The following is a 22,619-nucleotide window of genomic DNA, read 5'->3' on the forward strand; positions in this document are numbered from 1 at the left end:
TGGCGGCTGCGTAATGAAAAAAAGTAGATCTCAGTTAAGTGAGGTCTATTTTACTACAACACTATCTTATTTTTATACGTTCTTTTTTATTTATTTAAGTAACTATTAAGTGATAAACTTATATTTACTACAGAAATTAATTTAAAGTATTAATATGATTTATAACCAAAAGCTATTCAAGTGGATTTGACACAGAGAACACTGGAAACTTGGGATTGGAGGATGTATGATATTAATTCAAAAGAAGCTCAGGCATTTGCTCAGCGGTTTAAAGAATCTGTAAGATTTTTTTAAATTAGTTTTTTAATTTTAGTTTTTAATTTAGCGTTAGGTTTAATACTGTAATTTAGCTAAAATCACATGATAACAGGTGATGTTAGTTTTCATGATTGCCTGAAAACTGAAATACTCTAAAATCTCCACTTTAAACCTTTAAAGTGTTTTGAAATTTATTTTCTGACTTGAGTTTTAGCAATAATCTTTGTAATAATATAAAAATGGTCTTTTGGATGTATAAACTTTTATTTTAGTTATTATTTTCCATTAAACTATTAGTATAGCACTACCTGTTTGGACTTGAACAGGTAGTACTATATTAATCATTTAATCATGGTAAGTGTGCCCTTCACCGATTATTTCTGTACTTATTCTTTTGATGGTCTTTTTACTTTAATAATTTTTAGTAATCAATAGAAAAATAAATCATTTAAAAATCTTTGTTCAATACTTCTTATCTTCTTAACTTCTAATAACAATTAATAATTTAATTAAAATGCATAACAAAGCAACATTTACTTATAAAATTATATATTTTTATTAAAAAAATATACAAAATAAATTTTTCTACACATTTATTTCTAAATTAACATAAAATAACATTGGTCAATTTTGTTTACCAATATCATGAAAAAACATTGCGCAATTTATGTACATCATATGTAAAAAAAAAACGAATGTTCAATTAGCATGCTGATCCCTAAAACTTCATTAATAAAAAACAAGTTCCTCATACTCATAGCATTCATGCTTGGCCAAACTAAACACTTTCTCTACCATGCCTAACTTAGACAAATTGTTTTTGAACAGGCAATACAGAGAAAAGTTTGATTGCATTTTAATAGCATAAAAGCTATTAAGATGCCTCAAAACAATTTAAATCAATAATGTTGATGCTTGATCAGCATGATGGAGTTCTTTTGTAATGTGACTAGTATCTTCAGAATTTCGGCTTCATATGCTCATAAAATTATTTTTAAAAAGTCAAATTTAAAAAAAAATGAAATTGAAGATTCCAGTTAGTACTAATAACCATAAATTAGCTGCAAATGTGAAGGACTTTATTAAAATTTTAAAAAGCATGGTTGGATTATTGATGAGTCTTACTTTACACTTTCTCACTCAACAATCAATGGAAACAATAATTTTTATAGAAGCAATATTAAAGGGTGTCCTTCTACTTTTAAATATTATAAAAAAATGTACCAAAAGTTTTAGCCTGGGTAGCTTTTTTTTGTAAAGGTATATCAAAAATTTTGATCTGAAGAAACAGTAAAGCAATCAATCAATAAATAAAGTTTGAAGATTGTATTAAAAAAATAATGTTTTTTATAAAAAAAAACATCATTCCCACTATCCGTGTATTTTAGCTGGATCTTGCTAAATCTGTGCAAGATAACTTTAAAGAAGAAAATGTAATTTTTGTGCTAAAAAAAGATAATCCTGCCAATGTTTTAGAATCAGATCCAATTGAGGATTTGAGGGTCAATTATTAAAAGATTAGTTTATAAAAATAGATGGCATACAGAGTCTTAAACAGCTAAAGAGAAGGATGGTGTATTGTTTTAAGAAATTTGACTGAAAGAATATTGTAAGAAAGATATTGTAAAAATCTTTTACAATATCTTTCAAAATCAATAAAATTTGGACTAGATTCTATTAAAAGAAATAACATAATTGTAAATCAAGTGATACTTTTATTAAAAAGACTTAAGTAGTTCATTAGTATTCTTAAGTAATTTATTAGTAAATCATTTTGAAAATATTATGTATTTTTAAAAAAAATAAAATGTCAATGGTGTTATAACCATTTAAGATTGTTCCAGATTTCAAATGAACACCATTTTATGTCTTACCTCAACCAGCAAGACCATCCATAAAAAACAATTAGGACTTTTTATTTTCATTATTAGGTTGTTCACTTATTGCAGATGATTAGCATCAGCAAATTAGTGTTGGTTATTATTTAATACCTTAATTTGCTTCTTCAATAAAAACCTGAACATCTTTGCCGTCATTTTTTATTGGGACATAACTGAAAAACTAAAGTAGGCCGATTAAAATCAGCTAAGCTTTTACCACTCTGGCTAATAATAGATTTGATTATGAAATCTTTATGGTATTGCAAAGATATAATGGATTATTTGGTTTATAGAAAGTTAAAGTAATGAAAAATAGTTGTCTAATTTGTTTGGGCATCTGATTTGCAACACTATCAGTTAACCTGTTTTCCAATTACAATAGATCTAATTGAGAAATTTGTTTAAGAAAATGTATTAAAAGCTATACCCATCAGCAGTATGCAAATCATCACTTGTTTGACTTACTTTGTAAAACCTTACAATCACCTTAGTGTTACCTTTTTTTGCTTAACTTTTGCGATTCGAATGTTTACAATCAAAAACAAAGTGGTGGGGAATTTCAACATATGGAAAGTGTCATATGTTGAAATTCCCTACCACTTTGAAACTCAGGCAGCTTTAGAAAGTGCAGCACAGAATCATACTCATCTAGCAGCATAGTTTAAGTTGCCCCTTATCTACAAAATAAATCATTTGGTAGTTGATTTTAAAGCGGATTGATGTTATGTGTCATTTCATTTAAGGAATATTTAAAAATTTGTCACAATAAACTAATTGCTGAAACATAGCAACAACACATTGGTGTTGTCATGCCCATTGTAATTATACTCATATAAATACTAAAAAAATGCTTAACTGACTTAATGGTTATGCTAGCTTCAAAATTTATGTTCTCTTGGTATTTTTTAGATGGGTTATATGGTACAACCCAAAAGTTATCAATTTTATTATCTTTTATAATGACTACTCTCCTGTTATCAACACATCTGTAGCATAGAAAACTGGAACACTATAGGGAATATTTTTTTTGGGAATTTCTGTGCATTTTCCATATTCAGCAAGGGAGAAATAGGATTTAAAAATCAAAAAAGGACTTTAGTTTCATTTTAAATACACAACAAAGTAAATCAGGTTTTTCTTCAGCACATTTGCCTGGGTTTAAATTTTCTACTATTTCTGTCTTTTGACTTTGAATCATGCATCAATGGCATATTGCTAAACATGTTTCTTACCCTAAAATATGTTTGTCTAACACCAAAACTATAATTGTAGTACTGAGACAAAGAAACAGTTTTTAACACAAGTTGCTTGGTCAGGGTTGTGCTCCAGTTGATTATGATATCCTGCATCACTTTTTGAAAAAAAATTTAGGTATACCATGGGATCAAAAATAGCAGATGTAGATGTAATTACTCTCAAAGGCTGTTTAACTACTTTCAAACTTTGAGGGTATATAAAGATTTTTAATAATGTATTTCAAGCACCATAATCTCCCAAAAACAAAACTGCAACTTTCTTATGGGAAAGAAGATTGCCTCAACATCTTGTGACCTTCAAGCAAAGACATTTTGACAAAGAAATTTTTTTTTTTTTTTTTTTTGACATCTTTATTTCCAACAAGGCTGCAAGCAACCACTATTAAAGTTGAAACTTACTGAAAGAAAAAAGATGAAGTTTATAGAGCAAGATAACGATTGACAGAGAAATTAAAATATTGCTAATTATATGAATCAGAAAAATAACATAAAGGAAGTGGAACAAGAGACACTAGCTTTAAAGTTCTTCTATAAGTACTTATAGTACTTAAAGAAAAGAGAAAGAGAACCAACATTACAGCGATGTGGTAATGGTTGGAGGTAGGCTGCAAGAGCAGATCCAACTAAGTTAACAATGCGTTTTTGCACCTTATCTAAGAGAGAAAGGGCATGATTGGATGATCCGCCCCAGATATGGCAACAGTATTCCGTACAAGGACGGATTTTAGAAGTTGGCCTACCTTTTAAAACTGCTTGGCATTCCTTCATACTCTATATCTGCCATGTTTTTAAATGCAACACCAAATAGATTTTCTTGATTAATTAGAGTTGCACAAACATATGGATACAACCATCATTACCAAGTTGCTCCATTCTAATTAACACTGTTGCATAGGAGCATAGATAACTGACAATATATTGGTAGAACACCTTTATCAGGCATTTAAATTTCCAGCATGATGAAAAATTTCTGCATCATATTAGAAAAATGAAAAGCAAAAAATAAAAAAAAACTATAACTCTGTATGTGTTTAAAAAAGTTTTAATTTACACCATGATCAACATGGTTTTCTGATTAAGATCAGTCAATGATGGATATGGCAAAAGAAGAGCTAATACAGCCAGCACAAAAATATGTTTCTTAAAAAAATTTCACTGCACTGCAATACTGACAAATATATTTTAATTCTCCGAGGTAGTTATTCTTATATTATGTAATGAGTTCTCACCTAACCTAATTTCTTTCATTTTGATTTATTTTAGCTCACCCAGGCTCACCTAGGCTTCACTCAACTAGGCTCATTTCTTTCATTTCAGCAACAATTTATTTTAACTTGCCTAACCTAGTTTCTTATAACTTTACTTTTTAAGTTATTTGACATGATTGATAAAAGATAAATGTAAAAACTTAATAAAAAGTTGAACTTTCATCATTTTCTTTCTTAATCTTATTTTAAAAAACTAAGCAAATAAGACAGTAATAATCTAAATAAATAAATTAATTTTTAAATATTAATTAATAATTACAGTATAGATGTATTTATCCTGTGTCATATTTAAATTATAAATGATGTATAAATATAACATATTTCTATTAAGAACTAAAGTTATAAATAAAATTTTAACCTTTATACAGCTATTCACGAAAGTTTAAACAATTACAGAATTTTAAGATTCTAATCTTCGGTTTTTCTTGAATAAAAATCTAATGGAAATAGATATCAAAATAACTTTTTTTTTCCAATATCGTAAATAGATTATTTGTTAATAGAATAAAAAAAGTAGGTTTCGACTCATCACTGTTTATTCAGAAACTTCATTAAAAGGTAGGTGATACAAATTAAGATATGTCACAAAAGTTTAAACGATTTTATTTAGGACCAATTATTTGCTAATTAATTGATAAACTCAGTGCGAAAACTTTTTTTTTTTTAAATAAAGTTAAAATGAATAGTTTACAATCAAAATATTCATCACATCATCATCAGGCAGCTTTTAATTTATTAAAAATCAACTTGAAATATTGTAAATTTCAAATTAATTTTAATTGCGTGCAAATGGGTCGAAAATCAATTTCTAGTGAGATCAAGTGGCAAGTTATTGGTATGACAAGGATGAAAAATCACACAAACGTTCAAATAGGCAAAATACTTCACGTTTCTGAATATTGCGTTTGAAAAACCATCAAAACCTACGAACTTACCAAGGACGTCTCCAACATGCTGTGTACTGGGAGACCATCCAAACGCAGCAACCATGACAAAAGTGGTTCAGAATGAGCAGAGAAAACCTTAGACTCAGCTACTAAAAGCTACCACAAATCTTCAATGAGTCAAAAAATAATACAAAAGTTAGCAGAGAGCTTGTAAGACGAACATTGTTGGACAAAGGTATTGGAACGTACATAGCTGCTAGAAAACCTTTTCTTTCAATCATGGATAAACGTAAACGATGAATATGGTCCAAAGAAATGCTGGACTGGTCTGTAGAACAGTGGGCAAAAGTTATTTGGAGTGATGAAGCTAATTTTCAAGTTGTAAACCATAAGGGAAGAATCAAAATATTTGCAACTGAGAAATATTCAAATTTTTGCAACATCGTCGACAAGGTGGTGGAGGTTCGGTTGGCATCTGGGGATAATTTTCTCACAAAGGAATAGGCTTCTGTGAGCTGTGCAAAAGCCGAATTAATCAATACACTTACAAGAACACATTGGAAGCGTGTTTAGTTCCATCAATCAGACACTTGTATGGCAGAAGCAAGCAATTCATCTTTCAACAAGATGGGACTTCAGCTCACTCAATCAAAGAATATTTTTTGAAAAAAAAGTTCAATGTGATGCCCTGGTGCCCTAGATCACCAGATCACAACCCAATTGAAAATATTTGGTCTTGGATAGACAATCAACTGACATACCATGAAATTCAATCAACTCAGCATTTGAAACAACTTTTAAATAAGTACTGGCTGAAGGTACCTCGCGTGATGTGCATGAAATTAGTTGAATCAATGCATAAACGAGTTTATCTTTGCTATAAAAACAAAGGAGGACACTTTGAATATTAATTTTCCTTTTTTTTTTTTTTTTTTTGTTTGAATGTTGCAATTTGTTTTAACTTTTGTGCTTCTTATTTTTCCCACATGATTTTTTGTAATTTGTTTTTTTCTAACTAAGTATTAAAATTTTTATAATATGTTCATATTCATTTTAAAGCTAATTACTTTTTCTTTAATGAATAAAAAAAATTAATTTGATATCATTTTACAGTTTTTTTAACACTCACATTAATAAGTTTTAATACATTTTTAAAAATTAAAACATTTTCTTGACAAAAACAATTAAAAGTTTAACAAAATTTTATAAAACTTAAATTATAACACTTCATATAATTACTTTTATCAAAACAATTATTACAAAATATATTTTTTCAACAAAATACAAATGTCACTAAATAACAAAATACAAGTATGTCACAAAGTATAAACGTTTTAAATAAAATTTATTTACAAACAACGTAACATAAATTTTTTTAAGCAAGGAAAAGAATGTATAACTTTTCAACTAATTTTATTAACTAATATAAAAATAATAATTTCATTACAAAAAAAAAAGAAAACAATTTTTAAAGCAAAACTCCAGTTATAAAAAAATAAGAAAAAATTAATAACAAATATATATATATATATATATATATATATATATATATATATATATATATATATATATATATATATATATATATATATAATCATTTAGCTACATTTTTGTTAAGTGATGTGATTGTAGAAGTAGTTAAATATTTTACTGTGTCCCTTCCCTCTCCCCTCATTCTGTCTTTTGTATGGGTGCATCCCCTCCCTTCAATAAATAAAAACTTTATAAAACAGCAAATAAAAGCTAAATATTTAAATTAAGGAGATATTGCCGCAATGCAATTTCAAGTAAAAGTAAAACTCTATATAACTTTTAATATAACATGGTTTGAAGTTTATATGGGTTAGATATTTGCATAAACTTTCCTTCACATTTTCTTAGATATGACCATAATAGCACCTTTGTGCAACCATGATGACTTCAAAAAGGAGCTATCATCTCTAGTTCCATCAACCAAAACTCGTTCTTACTTAACTTGTCATTCAGCAAAGTCTCATTCTTTTACTGTATTTGCCCCTGCATGCTCTAAAAAATTTAATTTTTCTAGTTTTTTACCCTGCACTTCATAGGATCATAAGATATTAACATTTTATATTGGAAAAAATTATTTTCTTGAATATACTTTTAGTTTCCTTTTTTAATCCATGATTTAAATTGACATATGAAGCTCTTGATACTAGACATCTCGATACTAGTTTTTTTAAGTAGAGGGTATTGCAATATAAAATCAATGTTGTTTCAGTAATAAACATTTGGAAACATGGGTTTCTAAAACATAAGTTTTGGAATCATATGACTTTATAACATCATCCCAGTTGATTTTTGATAATTTAGATTTAAAGTTTTCTTTATGGAAGTTCTTTAAATTCTTATTGTATAAATTGTGTTTGTGTGGTATAATTAGTTTGTAGATATTGGAACAAATACAAAATTAAGATAAGTGATCAGAAACAGAAGTTATTAAATTTCCTGAAATAATTTCATTAGTCGCTATATTAGCAAAAGTTATATCAATGTATAAGAGTGATCAGTAACTCTTGTTAGTTGAATATTATAAATAATAGGTAAGTTTAAAAAATTGTAACAACGTCATTATTGTATCAGATTAAAGTCACCAAGTAAGAAAGCAGGTTTATTTTTAGCAGATATATTTTGAAGAAGGACAGACACCTTTGCATGGATGTCAAAACATTTATATACATGCAAGTGTGTCTATAAATGCAACCAATAATATTATTTTATAATAGACTTTTTAGAAAAAGTAATTTCAACAAATGTGAATAATGAATAGTTAGGTGTAGTAATTAATAGTTAGGTGTATAAATCATTCAAAAATCTGAACAAGTGGTATTGTGTCCTGAAATATTTAGTGTGCTAAGCAAGTGGTTTTGCATAAGAGATTTAAAAGTTGTCTGATTTTATGCCATCACATTTTAGCTTAGTGTGTTAATCACACTTATCATGTTTATACGTTTGCAGCTTTGTTTCTCAACTAAACTAGTGTTTTACTTTTAACTCAGAATATTAAATAATTGTGTAAAAATATTTTAGATTAACGAGTACTTCTATAACAATAGTATAAATGGTTTTAATAGAGTTGAAGTAACCCGTCTAAAGTAAGTTTTTATATGTTTGCCATTTAATAGTATAATATATGATAAGCAGGTTTTGCCAAGTGTGCACAATTTTGCTAGTTTTGCTGACTTACATTTTTTTTTTAATTTTTTATACAGAGCTGGGAGTGTTATTGTATATTACACATTAACATTTGATTATTTGTACGATCAAATGATTCATTTCATTGATGGAATCAATCAAGCAGGAAAAATAACTAACATTAGTATAGAGAGTACTCAGTATTACTCTTCAGACTATGGTAAGTTACCATTACATCTATATACGTTAAGTTTGTACTGAAGTATTATATCAAATGCACATGTATTTAAATTTATTTAATTAATTTTTAAAGTATTTCTGAAAAATTGTTCAAACTATTCTGTGACCATCTATCACAAAATTACTTGAAATTTTAATTAGATGAAGATAATATACAAAATTGTATATTATTAAATAAAATAAATTTATATATAAGTGGCATTGACTTTAAGTATAGATTTTTTTTTTTAAATAATACAATAAAATAACATCTGTTATATATAGACACACATTGTTATATAGTTTCATATAGTTATATTAGGGGTATTATATATATATATATATATATATATATATATATATATATATATATATATATATATATATATATATATATATATATATATATATATATATATATATATATATATATATATATATATACGAGAAAATTCATGAGTGCCCATTTTTAGCAACCTTTAACACTTGTAAATGATATTTATTTTGAGAAGTGAAGTGAAGCCAATGAAGGCAAATATATAATATTTATTATGCATACCTAATAAATCTTTATAAATTAAAAAAAATTAAAATTAAAAATTTTAAATGACTTAAAACAAATGTTAAAAATAAAAAATTTTAAGTTAAAAAACTTCATTGAAGAATTTTTTTATAAACTATATTAAGAGCATAACAATAACGCCTACTCAAAAGCAAGACATGTTACAGGCATTTAAGTTATTTATTACCTGAATTACTTAACCATTTATTAGCCGCCATGTTTTTTATTATAAAAACATTAATTATTAATATATTAACAACTAGTTAATTGATAAAAATTAAAAAAAAAAAAAAAAAAAGGACTCCAAAGGATTTGATTAACTACTGCATTGCACAAGATTGTAACTCAATAAGTTAGTAAAGTTTGAACAAATTTAAGTTGTTTTGACATGATATTTTTAAAGTAATTAATGTGCTTTAAAATAAGTTAACTTCTGCATGATTAATACACAAGCGTTTTGTCAGCCTTACACTATCAGGGAATTAGTGACCTGTGTAAATATATATTAGATATATGTATATATATATATCAAAAAATATTTTGACTTTGTTCAATTTGTGTTAATCTTGGTTAATATATATATATATATATATATATATATATATATATATATATATATATATATATATATATATATATATATATATATATATATATATATATATATATATATATATATATATATATATATATATATATATATATATATATATATATATATATATATATATATATATATATATATATATATATATATATATATATATATATATATATATATATTAACCAAGATTAACACAAATTGAACAAAGTATAAATATATATATATATATATATATATATATATATATATATATATATATATATATATATATATATATATATATATATATATATATATATACTCTAGTATATTTATGTGAGCATTTGCTCACTTTTTTTACTTATCTAAATTGATATGGCTTTTTTAGAAAAAGGAGAAGAAAACAAAGAATAATGAATGAAAAGGTTGCTGCCCTATCCCAAACCATTTATGTAGCAGCACTCCACTGCGAATCAGACTCTTTGTCAGTTGATGTATTTACTGAAGCCCCCAGCAGCAGGCTATTTCAGTATGACATCACACTGCTCACCTAAGTCAGCAGTATAAGATATATATATATATATATATATATATATATATATATATATATATATATATATATATATATATATACACACACACACACACACACACATTTAAAAGATTTGTTGTGTCATGCCAAACTGCTTTAACTGCAATGTAGCAAGCCAGCATTACTCTAACGACAATAACACATTCCATAGGATAGTGCTCAACAAAACAAAAAGTTAAGGAGCTATATCTAACACTAGGCAACATTGTTTCATCCTTTAGGACAGACACATACACACACATACACACACACACATACACACACACATACACGCACGCACGCACACACACACACACACACACACACACACACACACATATATATATACATGTGTACATATATATATACACGTTTCCCATTACAAGAATAAAGTCATAAGCAGCAAAAAGTTATTATTATGGAGAAATGTACCAGTTAAAATTAAGTTATATTATTGCAACAGGTATTGATGACAGAAAATCACATGCATTCAATATTATTATTTTTGGAATGACCGAACTGTCAAAGGATCATTACACCTTGCATCTTCGAATTTTTCAAAGCTTGTAATTTGGAATCTATAAAGGTCATCTATATCAAATGAATCCCTTCATCTAGTATAATATAAAGTCTAATCGAATAACAAAATTGTTTCTGATTTTAACCTTTTTTAGGTAATCCTAAATAATGAATCAGGCTAAGAATTGTACTGAAAAATTGCTGTCACCATAACTACCAAAAAGCGGGTTTATTCAGAGGCGTTTTTGCCCTTGAAAATAAAACTCAAGCTCAAAATTTAATAATCTACAGATTAAGTTTGAAAAGTGTAATGATTATTTAAAAAAAGCCAATATTCTAGATAAACCATTTCAAAGTGTAATATACAAGTTTATTAAAGCCATATGTTTCATCAACTTCTCAAAGATAAACAGCCATATGTCGATGCCATAAACTCTGTTTATCCACCATGCTAACAGATTATCATAAAGTAATGAATCTCCCAAAACATTATGGACCAAATAGACCAACTCTGACCTTTTATCTACCACCTACACAACATTAGCCAACAACTTATTCTATTAACCTGATAAAAGTTCTACAAATCTCCAGTAAAATTACTCTAAATCCTTTAGCCACCCCTTTTAGATCTAAACTTAAGAGTGGATACTCTTGTGTCTAATGGCTGCTGTTTATATACCAGAAAGGCAACTAACTTGTCAAAAAAGCTCTTTAAAAGCTCTTATCAGGATGTAATGTTAAGCCACTATGCAAGAAATATCATTAATGGCAAATAAACTATAGTATCTTATATATCTAGAGTAAATCCAACTATAGTATATCCAGCTATAGTAACTGCATTTAAATTCTCTTGCATAGACATTGCTCTAACAAATGTTATATTTCCAAAACTAAATCTACTAGCCTCATTTTTATCTCCTATTGATCATTCCTAACCTATTGACCTCTTATTGTAGATGAAATCTTGAAAAGTCATTATTCACAATATTGTTGTTGCTTTTTGTCTCTAACATGTTCAAAAATACATATCACCAAAACCTAAACACACCCAAATAAAAACCCTTGATTCTGCCCCACTTGTTTCATTCTCACCTTTCCAGAATGATATAACTGATCAAAAATAAACATCAGCCCCTGTGTACTTATAAAGTCTGCAGAGGCTAGATGACTCCAGATATCCTGATGACTCCAGATATCCTACATTGCATAAAACAGCACCAATGTTTATACAAAACTGGCCTTTATGACCAACGTAACTTCTTTGCTGATGCTATTGTTTAACTTATTGCCATCCAGAATGCATCTTACTGCTGAAATAAATATAAATACGTTGATAGAAATTATAGTATGTCGTCACATGCATACCCACTACAGACCCCAACCCACAGTGTACCAGCAGATACTAAATATAGTGTGATACAAAATGTGCAATTTTCAGATATAGGAATTACTAAGCTAGATTTATTACCTTACTTTAAGCCAATCTCCTTTCCACCAAAACTGCAACCTTTAACTTCTCTAATATCAACGAGCAACATGAACGCATCAAAATGGGAGCCATGGTAACATTTTTGGCTCAATTATAAAACATACTTATCTAATTACTCTATGCTTTAAATCTATCTAAATATCTATACTACTAAATTTATCTAATTGCTGAACACATTGAACTAGTTGAAGCTCTTGTTACAACTTTTAAACAATGTGTTAATAAATGTATTGTACCATCTTAGTGGCTTTATGCAAACTTCATACCCATTTCAAAAGTTGATAACCCATCACTGACTACTGACCAATTCCGATAACATCTGTAATATTTAAATTAGTTGAACATATTCTTGCAAAACATATTATATTGCATTTGCATGTTTCTAAATGAATGATTCCACTTTCTAAAAGTGTATGGTATTGATCCTTGTGGTGCAACCTATCATGGTATCCTTTCCATTGATGACTATCTTGGTACTGTATGTTTTAGCACCCTTAAATATATAATAAACAAACATAACTATTCAATCACATGTAGTCCATATTAGAACAACCATTAGTCTGCTTTTGAACAATTTGTATTCCATTTTCAAATTTAACACCAGATCCATAAAATAAGCAATGCTTTTAAACACATACAAAAATTTACAATCAAAATGTTCAAATTTACAATTAATTTAAAATCTACAAAAATGTGTTTGTTACCTATGAAGCAAATAAACTGGTGCTATTCTACTCTATCCCCTAATGTTATCTGAAAAACATTTGATCCCTTTTCAATAGATTTTGTCAATAGATTTCGTGCTAAAATTATTGTACTATTACTTTTTTATAAACTCAAATTAATATTTATTTGAATAAAAGTTTATATATAAGAGTAATTACTTAATCTCAATTTAATAAAATTTGCAAATCTTCTGACTTTTTGTTTAGAGTACACATAGATAGAGGGTTGATACAAGTACACATAGTTAGAGGGTTGATACAAGGAAGCTCATAATTTTTGAAATGATATTTTTAAAATTGCTCACAAGTTATATGCTTTATCTAGTAATTTTTACAAAAACTTTTAAAATATTGTTTAGTATCATGCCCTCCTCCTTACAACATATCAGTTGCATCTTATGATAAAAACACTGTGATGTTATCATGGGTGCGAGATGCTTGTGTTAACAAAACAGACATATGGTTGTATGTTTATTACAAAGACATTACTTCTGCAAACTCAACATGGGAATGGAGAGGTTTAGACTCAAATAAAACGATAGGGTTTGTGCCTGATCTCATTACATCTCATAAATATAAAGCATACATGCTTACTGCTTTGAGTATTGGAAATGGTTTGCCAAGTGCAGTTTTTAATTTTGAAACATCACCTTTTCGTAAGTATTTTTTAAAGTTTTTTTATAAGATTTTAAAAATTATAAATAATGCTTAAGTCAGTACAATGAACACCAAGAGTGAGATGTTTATCAGTCAACAGTGTTGCTTTTACCACTATCATTATAATTTTAGTATAATTTATAAGTATAATTAATGAATTTCTCAGTATAATTTTCTTTTTTATATAGTAATTAAATAAAACTAGATTATTTGTTTATTATAAATAAAGTCTTTCTTTAATTAGGAATGTATAGTATTAATTTTATATGTGTATGTGTAAATACATACATTTACAAACTTATTTAGGTGAAATAGTAAAATATATTGGTCGCAATTTTGATTTGAGGCAGGTAGTCTTTTAATTAAAAAAAGGATTTTTTAAATTTTATTTTGCTCTTTTATTGTGGAAAAACTTAATGACAATTAGGAAATAAGATTAAACACACATCTACTGGTCAAATATATGTATATATATATATATATGTATATATATATATATATATATGTATATATATATATATATATATATATATATATATATATATATATATATATATATATATATTATATATATATATATATATATATATAATATATTTAGCACCAGAGAGACCACCCCCTTATGCAAAGTCATATTCTCCAGATCCAACTGAAATTTATATTGAGTGGACAGATATTCCAGTGAAATATTGTAATGGTAAAATACTTGGTTATAGAATAAGATACAAGATTTACACAAAAAAAGAACCATACCAAGTAATTGAAGCTCAATTTGGTTTTAATGCTTTCACAATAAAAAATTTGAAACCATATACACTCTACCTTGTTGAAGTTTATGGATATAATGCAAATGGTGATGGTCCTGTTCAATACTCTATGTGTAAAACAATTGAAGGAGGTTTGTGTTTTGAGATAAATAATGTTAATTTTTTTTTTTTACTAGTATGTTTAGCTTATAACCACATCTATGGTACCATTTGTCATTAAAAATTTTTCATATATAATAACTTAAATTGACTGAAACTATGTATTTTTTTTTTCCAGTACCTTCTATTCCAGTTCCAAATTTTGTTGTAAATGATATGCAATCAATCAGTTGGTGGTCAGTATCTTGGAAACCTATACCATCAGAGTTTGTCAATGGAATTTTACTTGGATATCGACTTATATACTATTTAAGCTATCAATCAGGAGTAGAAATAAGTGGAGAAAAAACAAAAATTACTTTAGATTTTGACATATACACTCGCTATTACAAACAAAGAGACCTTCTTAATTATGCTATTTACAGTGTAAGTGTTGCAGGTTTTACTGCTGCTGGAAGTGGCCCTGCCCCTGAATACCAAGCAAGTTAGTGTTTTTTAGTATAAATCTTTTTCTGATGTCAAATTTTTATGATATGGTTTTTATGATATAATCATTTATATATATATATATATATATATATATATATATATATATATATATATATATATATATATATATATTTCTTATAAACATTAAGAACAATGTTTGGTTATATTTGTTGCTTAGAAACATGCAAATGTCCTGAATTGCTTTTTGCAAACTTGTACATTAAAAATCCATTCACTTCAGTTGATGCTGATTTGAATCCAAGCGGATTTTTTTTGACGTTGTTGCAAGAGATGGTTGTTAAATCTTGTGGTTCATGTCAAGGTTACTCTCATTCTAATCTTTACTTTAATCGATCTAAATCCGGGGATGAAACAATTAAAAACTCAGAATTTGATTTGAAAAATGCTATAAACAATGAGGTTGACATAAGTTTTCCTATATATGGAATGAACGGACGTGAAGTGGCACCTGACAGTGAGTTTTCTGTGCTGGTAATGTCACCTGGTATCGCGATAGTTGTGCGAAATGAAAATACAATAAATCAAGTTATTAACAAAATGTTGATAGGCGTGTTAAATGTGTGGCCTGTTTTGCTTATCAGCTATGCCATTGCTTCTATATTTGGGATTGTAATTTGGTTTACTGTAAATAAGTTTTTTTGTTTATAAAAGGTTACATTTTTTTTTAATTGTACTATAAATGTAACAAAAAAATTCATCTTTAAGGATCAGTTTTCAAATCCGGAACAGTTTTCCAAAGGAAGTTCACTTCGAGGACCATTGTCAGGGTTTTGGTTTACATTCGTCACTATGACAACAATCGGGTAGTTTTTTGTTGCTAATTTTATTTATTTAAAGTGCATACTTACTTATTTTTTTGTTGATAATATTTTATGACTTTTGTAATGATAATTATTGTAATAATAATAATAAACATTGAACAAATTCATATAACTATCTAACAATAAATGTATTTGGTTATAGTCATAGTTTCAAGCTACGAGAACTATAAGGACAAGAATGACTATTAGAAAAACACCAAAGCTTATTTTCTATGAAAACTTAAATTTTACAAGTATAGTTATTTCTCAGTTTTATTCAAATTATCTAGATATGGCGATTTGAGTCCACGTTCAGTATTGTCACGAACGTTTGCAATGGTTTGGTTTCTTACTGGATTAATTTTAAACGGCATAATTATTGCTTTCATAGTTACAAACTTAACGACTTTGAGTTCTTCTAAAGAGTATATGTTATACAACACAAAGGTTTTTAACTTATTAATATTCAAAATACTATATGTAAGTAATTTAAATGAGAATTATGGGGCTGTCCATTAATTACGTCAACAGTTTTTTGGCAGTTTTTACCTCCCCCCTGCCCCTATTCATCAACTTTTCAAACTTTCAGATACCTCCTATAAAATTACGTCATCAATTAATTCACCCCTCCCCTCACCCCTCCTCCCCCTCTTTCTGATTTAAAATTAAAAAAATATGAAAAGAAACTAAACATTTTGAAATAGTAGTAATAGCAGTAGTTTACAACTTATAGAAAAGGTGTTTAAAAGTAAAATGTGTAGAAAAAAAACTTAGTTCAACTTGTAACTTATAAACATTTTTTAAATTTATATAGCCATTCAAAATTACAAAGACTTGCTCTGAACAAAAAGTGATTAGGAGTAAAAGTGATTACTACATGCATTTAAACTTTTTTTAGTGCATCATAGAAGGTAAAAAAAATTAAATTCTCTCAACTTATCGAAGAACTGTAAATTGATATTATGTTAATAATAAAAAAATTGTTTCAGTTATAGAATTTATTAGAAAAAAGAGAAACATTAAAACTTTAATGGAAGAGAGTATTTCTTGATGTTTTCCGAAATTCTTACTATGATAAAGAATTCGTAACTATTGAAACTTTTGATAAGACCTTAAAGATCTTTTTTTACAAAACAAGTTTATATTTTTAAGTTGTTATATTACAATTAATAATTGCAAACTTAAAAAATATATACATATATATATATATATATATATATATATATATATATAAACTAATCTAAAAGAAATACATATATATATATATATATATATATATATATATATATATATATATATATATATATTTATACATACATATATATATATATATATATATATATATAAAACTAATCTAAAAGAAAAACATATATATATATAACTAATCTAAAAGAAATACATATATATATATATATATATATATATATATATATATATATATATATATATATATATATATATATATATTAGTAGTAGAAAATCACAAAAATTTTTTCCATTTAACACTGTGTTTCATCAACAAAGATTCATCAGAAATCTTATATATATATATATATATATATATATATATATATATATATATATATATATATATATATATATATATATATATATATATATATATACACAGTGGTGTGCCAAAAACACATGCCCAAACACATGCCTTCATTTTGAAATCAACCAAAAGCCTTCTTCTAACTGTTTGGTCACTTACTTTTTTCTCAATAAAAATTTCTTTTGAAATCTCGTGTGCAGATAGCCGTGGATTTGCATGGCTGATCCGGCCAATAAGTTTGTCAGTTCTTGAGGTGGTTGCTCTGGGCCTGCCTGATCTCATCTTTGAAGTAAAATTTAATTGGGGCTCTTCTTTATGCCTTTTTAAAGTTCTACTTACAGTTGATAATGAACAACCAAGCTTTTTAGATATTTCTCTTTGAACTAAACCTTGTTCATATAATGCAGCAATAATTCCTCTTTTTTTAGGTGAAAATTCTGGCATAATATAGCTGATAAATTGCTTATGAATAATAAAAAACAATAATAAATTGCGCAATATACAAATATGTAACTATAAACATATTGCTATGTATAAACAAAAGCATCAAACGTTCAAAATTTATACTTTAGATCAAAAATAATTTTTTTTGGTTGTTAAATGTTTTGTTCCAAGACTTTTGGCCACCACTGTATATATATATAACTAATCTAAAAGAAAAACATATATATATATATATATATATATATATATATATATATATATATATATATATATATATATATATATATATATATATATATATATATATATAAAACTAATCTAAAAGAAATACATATATATATATATGTATATATATATATATATATATATATATATATATATATATATATATATATATATATATATATATATATATATATATATATATATATATATATATATATATATATATATATATATATATATATACTGTTTTTGCATGGATAACATTAGCATTTAGGTAATTTGGGATAACGGTAGTAACCAACGGTCCCGTCAACAGACCTACTCCTAGATAATGTTAAATATTTATCATAATATTTTTGTCATGATTTATGAACAGTGCAGAGTCAAAATGTGAATATGTACAGTGCAGAGTCAAAATGTGAATATGCCAATCCTCCTTACTTTAACTTTAGACCTAGTCCGATTCCACATTGAAAGCAAAATAATTCTAATCGAGTCTAACATAACAAAATGATGCATTTAATAATTTGTATAAGCAAGGGGTTAGTAATCTTTTAAGAGGGAAGACCTAAAGTTTATAATTTTTAAAAATTTTCCAGTTTTTAAAGAGCTACTAACATCTTGTTTTCAATATTATAATAGTGTTTGTGCATTGTGAATTGTTTTGGAGATAATAACATTGAAATTTTAGCTTCAAATGTTTATACCAGGGTCGGTAAACTGCTTGCGAGCAGCAGGTTGCCGAATCTGTAATAAACATTTAAATAATATAGATTATGTGCTAACATAAATCTTTATTTGTTTTTACATCAGGCCAATAAACATAAACTTTTAAAAAATAATAGTGTTACGAGTAAATAACTCATTTGTTGTGTGCTCATTTAGTTCTGTATGTGTCAAGTATTTTTGAAGCACAACACAGTTTAAAAAAAAGTAGAATATAGAAAATGTTATTAAAATACTAAAGTTTGGGTGAGTATGTAACACAAGACTACAAACGCAGCCTAATTTTTTTTTTTTAAGTTTGGTTTAGTTACTAAGTTAATTTTAGTGATCTGTAATTTAAAATATTTACAACAATCGGTAATGAATTTATAGACTTTTGAAAAATCATAAATGTTCGCTATGTTTAAATTACCAACAAAGATATGCTGCATCAGGCACCTCTATACTAACAGTCTTTAGATACTTGTGCACATCTGCGACACAAGTACTGTACTTTAAGAACATAATAGAATACTGGAAACATTTGTGGAAAGAGTTTATTTCCAGTTGTTATTCCAAATTCTCTTTTAACTAATTTAAATGTTTATCTAGTCGATTTTTGAAAATGTTGACGAAAGTCGCGTCAATTACTATATGCGACAGGGTATTCCACTGCAACACAAAGCGGTTGGTGAAGAATTTCTCTCTTGGCATGCAATTGAGTACTCTTTGCTGTGCAAGTCTTTGATTAGGACCAAACATATGTACTTTGACGGCGGAGGGCGATTGAATAATGCATGGAATTTATTTCATCGAATTCACGCATGAACTTGAATATCAAAATCAAATCACCTCTTATTCTTCTTTCTTCAAGTGTCGTAAGACCTAACATGACACTTCGCTGTTCGGCGGTGCGATGCTTAATCTAAAGAATGGTTTTTGTAGCACGGTTTTAAACTTTTTCTAGCGCTTCTATGTCTGCTCGTTGGTAAGGTGACTACGCTTAGATAGCGTAATCTAGGTGAGAACGAACATGCGTGGTGTACACTTCTTTCCACAGTGAAAAACTGCGGCTGCGAATAGTTTTTTTCAGTCTCTCTAAGAAGTGGTTAGCTTTCACCGCAGCTGCTAAAACTTGAGCATTACGTTTAAGATCATTTGAGATGAGAACTCCAAGATCTCTTTCTAACTGAGCAACTTCGATTGCAAGTGGCAGGTTGTCTGATCCTGGTATGTAATAATCTCGTTTTGATACCTTTTTATATGCATGGCTAGTAACTAAGTAAGCATGGTTGACTAATAACGAAGTAACTAAATTTATTTAAAAAAGTAACGTTATTGACATCAAATATTCTTGTCCTTCCCCCCTCCCCCTTGTCAAAAGTTGTCAAAATTTTCCAGATCTCCCTCCCCTCTATTTTGTTGACGTAATTATTGGACAGCTCCTATGGGCCGTAGTTATGACTTGGTTCTTTTTATCTTATCAATTAAAGGTTCCTTCATTAAATGATTTTTTAGAACTAAAAAAATTAAACATTTAGATTAGACAACTTTCTAGAACTTTTATTTTTTATTTTTAATTAATGTGTTGTTTTTGTCATAGGTTGCTGCATTAAACAACTCTTTTCACTTGCAGCTTGATTCTTCTTATCTTTTATGTTATCAATTATACGTTGCTGCATTTAGATTCAGCAACATTCTTTAATCTTATACATTTAATTTGCTGCATTTAGATTACACAACTTTCTTTTATCTTTTATATTTAAGTTATATGTTATTTTCACAGGTTGCTGCATTGAACAATTCTTTAGAACTTAAACTAGCCATTACAAACAATGCAGAGGTATCTCAAGGTAAGAAATTTTGAAATACTTAAATGATGATAATTTAAATATGTTTTTATTTGAATATACTTTTTATCTAGTGCGTTACGCAAGTATTTTATCGATGCTTGAAGATTTGCAGAACAAGGTTGTTGATATCGTGTACGTTGACACGTTATCATTGTTGGATTATCAATCTGTGTTGGACGAAAAATCCTTAACAATAATATCTCTCGATAGCATGAATACTGGGTACGGCTTTGTCTTGTCTGGAAGCAGTGTGGTTTTAACAATAGATATTGATAGTTTCATTGGTTCAAAAAGTAACGAAATTTCTGCATTTGCGACATCATTTAGATCAAGAATTCCAGTAAACATTTATATTTGTAGTTGAATTTTTACTTATAAGTATTGTATAAAACTTTATATAATATAGCTTTTTTATTATTATTAGAGCCTTGCTGTCCAAGATTCAAGCGAAATTATTGCAAATATTTTTTCTGAAACATCACCCGCTTTTCAAAGCTCACTAATTTACTTGGGCATTATGATTATTCTCTTCATTGTTTGCGCTTTTACATTTGAGTTTATTATGCGCAGAAAGAAAAACAAAGTTGGAGTGGATGGTAAATTATGTTCTATTTTTAGGAAATATTTTTGTTTTTTGTTACAATTTTAGTCTATTGTGGTTGATAATTTTAATCACACTTTCAAAACTCTCTTTTAGCTACATTCACACAGCAACTTTTTGAATTAAAACAGTATATTTCTGATTTTCGAAACGATTTTGCTAAAGTTACAGATCAAATGGTGTGTCAACACGATGAAGAAAGAGTACTTCTGGCAGATCTTAAAAGGTTTTATAAAAACAAAGTTAAGAGAATTGGTGTCTTCGAAACAGAAAGATTGGCTGCTATGAATGATAAATACAGATTCAATCCTGTTATATTTAAACAGTTCAAATAATATACGTTGTTTTTACGATTATTTTTGCCACATTAGATAAAAACAAGTAAATGCTTTTACGTTTATATATAGCATAAAATGCAATAAATTGATTATTTATATATTTTATTTACTTAATAATTTGCTTGTAATTATATAAAATAAATTTTATTTAAAATGCGTTTAAATATTATTAATATTTTAAAGTTTTCATTCTATTTAACTTTACTTAATAACTTGCACTTTTTTACACGAATACTAAGTTATTTGAGAATTGTAAATTTTGTATTATAAATTTATTAACGGTACGTGTTGATGTTTTTTAATTGCGAACTTGCAATACTAAAAAATAAGGACATTTTTCGTAGGTGCGTCATTTTTTTTTAATTTTTGAAACTAAAAGAGTGCGCAATAAATTTATGTTTTGGCTTTGATATAGAAGTTTTTTTAAATGCAGGCTAAATAAATCACACCATTAGAAATCTGTGCAGAGTGCAATAAGAGATCCTTAAATCTTCAGAAGACTTTATTAATTTCGGCGTTCTTAAAAAGTAAAGCTGTGATAGAACCATTACAAAAATATTTTTTATATTGCATTTTAACAAAAATAACGGTTAAAAACCTATTTGAATATTAAAAATTACCCTAAAAAAAAAAAAATAATAAAAAAAAAAAATTCACCGAAAAATCAATCTTAAATCTATATTTCTCTATTC

The 22,619-nt window shown here is 27.0% G+C and overlaps 1 protein-coding gene across 3 annotated transcripts in view; it reads left to right on the forward strand.

The window, feature by feature from the left end:
• LOC105850908 (uncharacterized) overlaps positions 1-21,939 on the forward strand; it is a 268,050-nt gene extending 246,111 nt beyond the window's left edge. For all 3 annotated transcript variants that reach the window (XM_065813636.1, XM_065813637.1, XM_065813638.1), the window contains 13 exons: positions 173-279; positions 8,601-8,665; positions 8,783-8,925; positions 13,733-14,029; positions 14,632-14,928; positions 15,075-15,380; positions 15,564-16,030; positions 16,112-16,209; positions 16,497-16,653; positions 20,922-20,988; positions 21,060-21,328; positions 21,413-21,584; positions 21,686-21,939. In XM_065813636.1, the coding sequence (XP_065669708.1) occupies positions 173-279; positions 8,601-8,665; positions 8,783-8,925; positions 13,733-14,029; positions 14,632-14,928; positions 15,075-15,380; positions 15,564-16,030; positions 16,112-16,209; positions 16,497-16,653; positions 20,922-20,988; positions 21,060-21,328; positions 21,413-21,584; positions 21,686-21,924 (2,684 nt within the window). In that variant the 3' untranslated portion in view covers positions 21,925-21,939. The remainder of the gene's footprint in view (positions 1-172; positions 280-8,600; positions 8,666-8,782; positions 8,926-13,732; positions 14,030-14,631; positions 14,929-15,074; positions 15,381-15,563; positions 16,031-16,111; positions 16,210-16,496; positions 16,654-20,921; positions 20,989-21,059; positions 21,329-21,412; positions 21,585-21,685) is intronic.
• The last annotated feature ends 680 nt before the right edge of the window (positions 21,940-22,619 follow it).

The sequence above is a fragment of the Hydra vulgaris genome, chromosome 12, assembly GCF_038396675.1.
Source record: "Hydra vulgaris chromosome 12, alternate assembly HydraT2T_AEP".
In the NCBI taxonomy this organism is placed as follows: Eukaryota; Metazoa; Cnidaria; class Hydrozoa; order Anthoathecata; family Hydridae; genus Hydra; species Hydra vulgaris.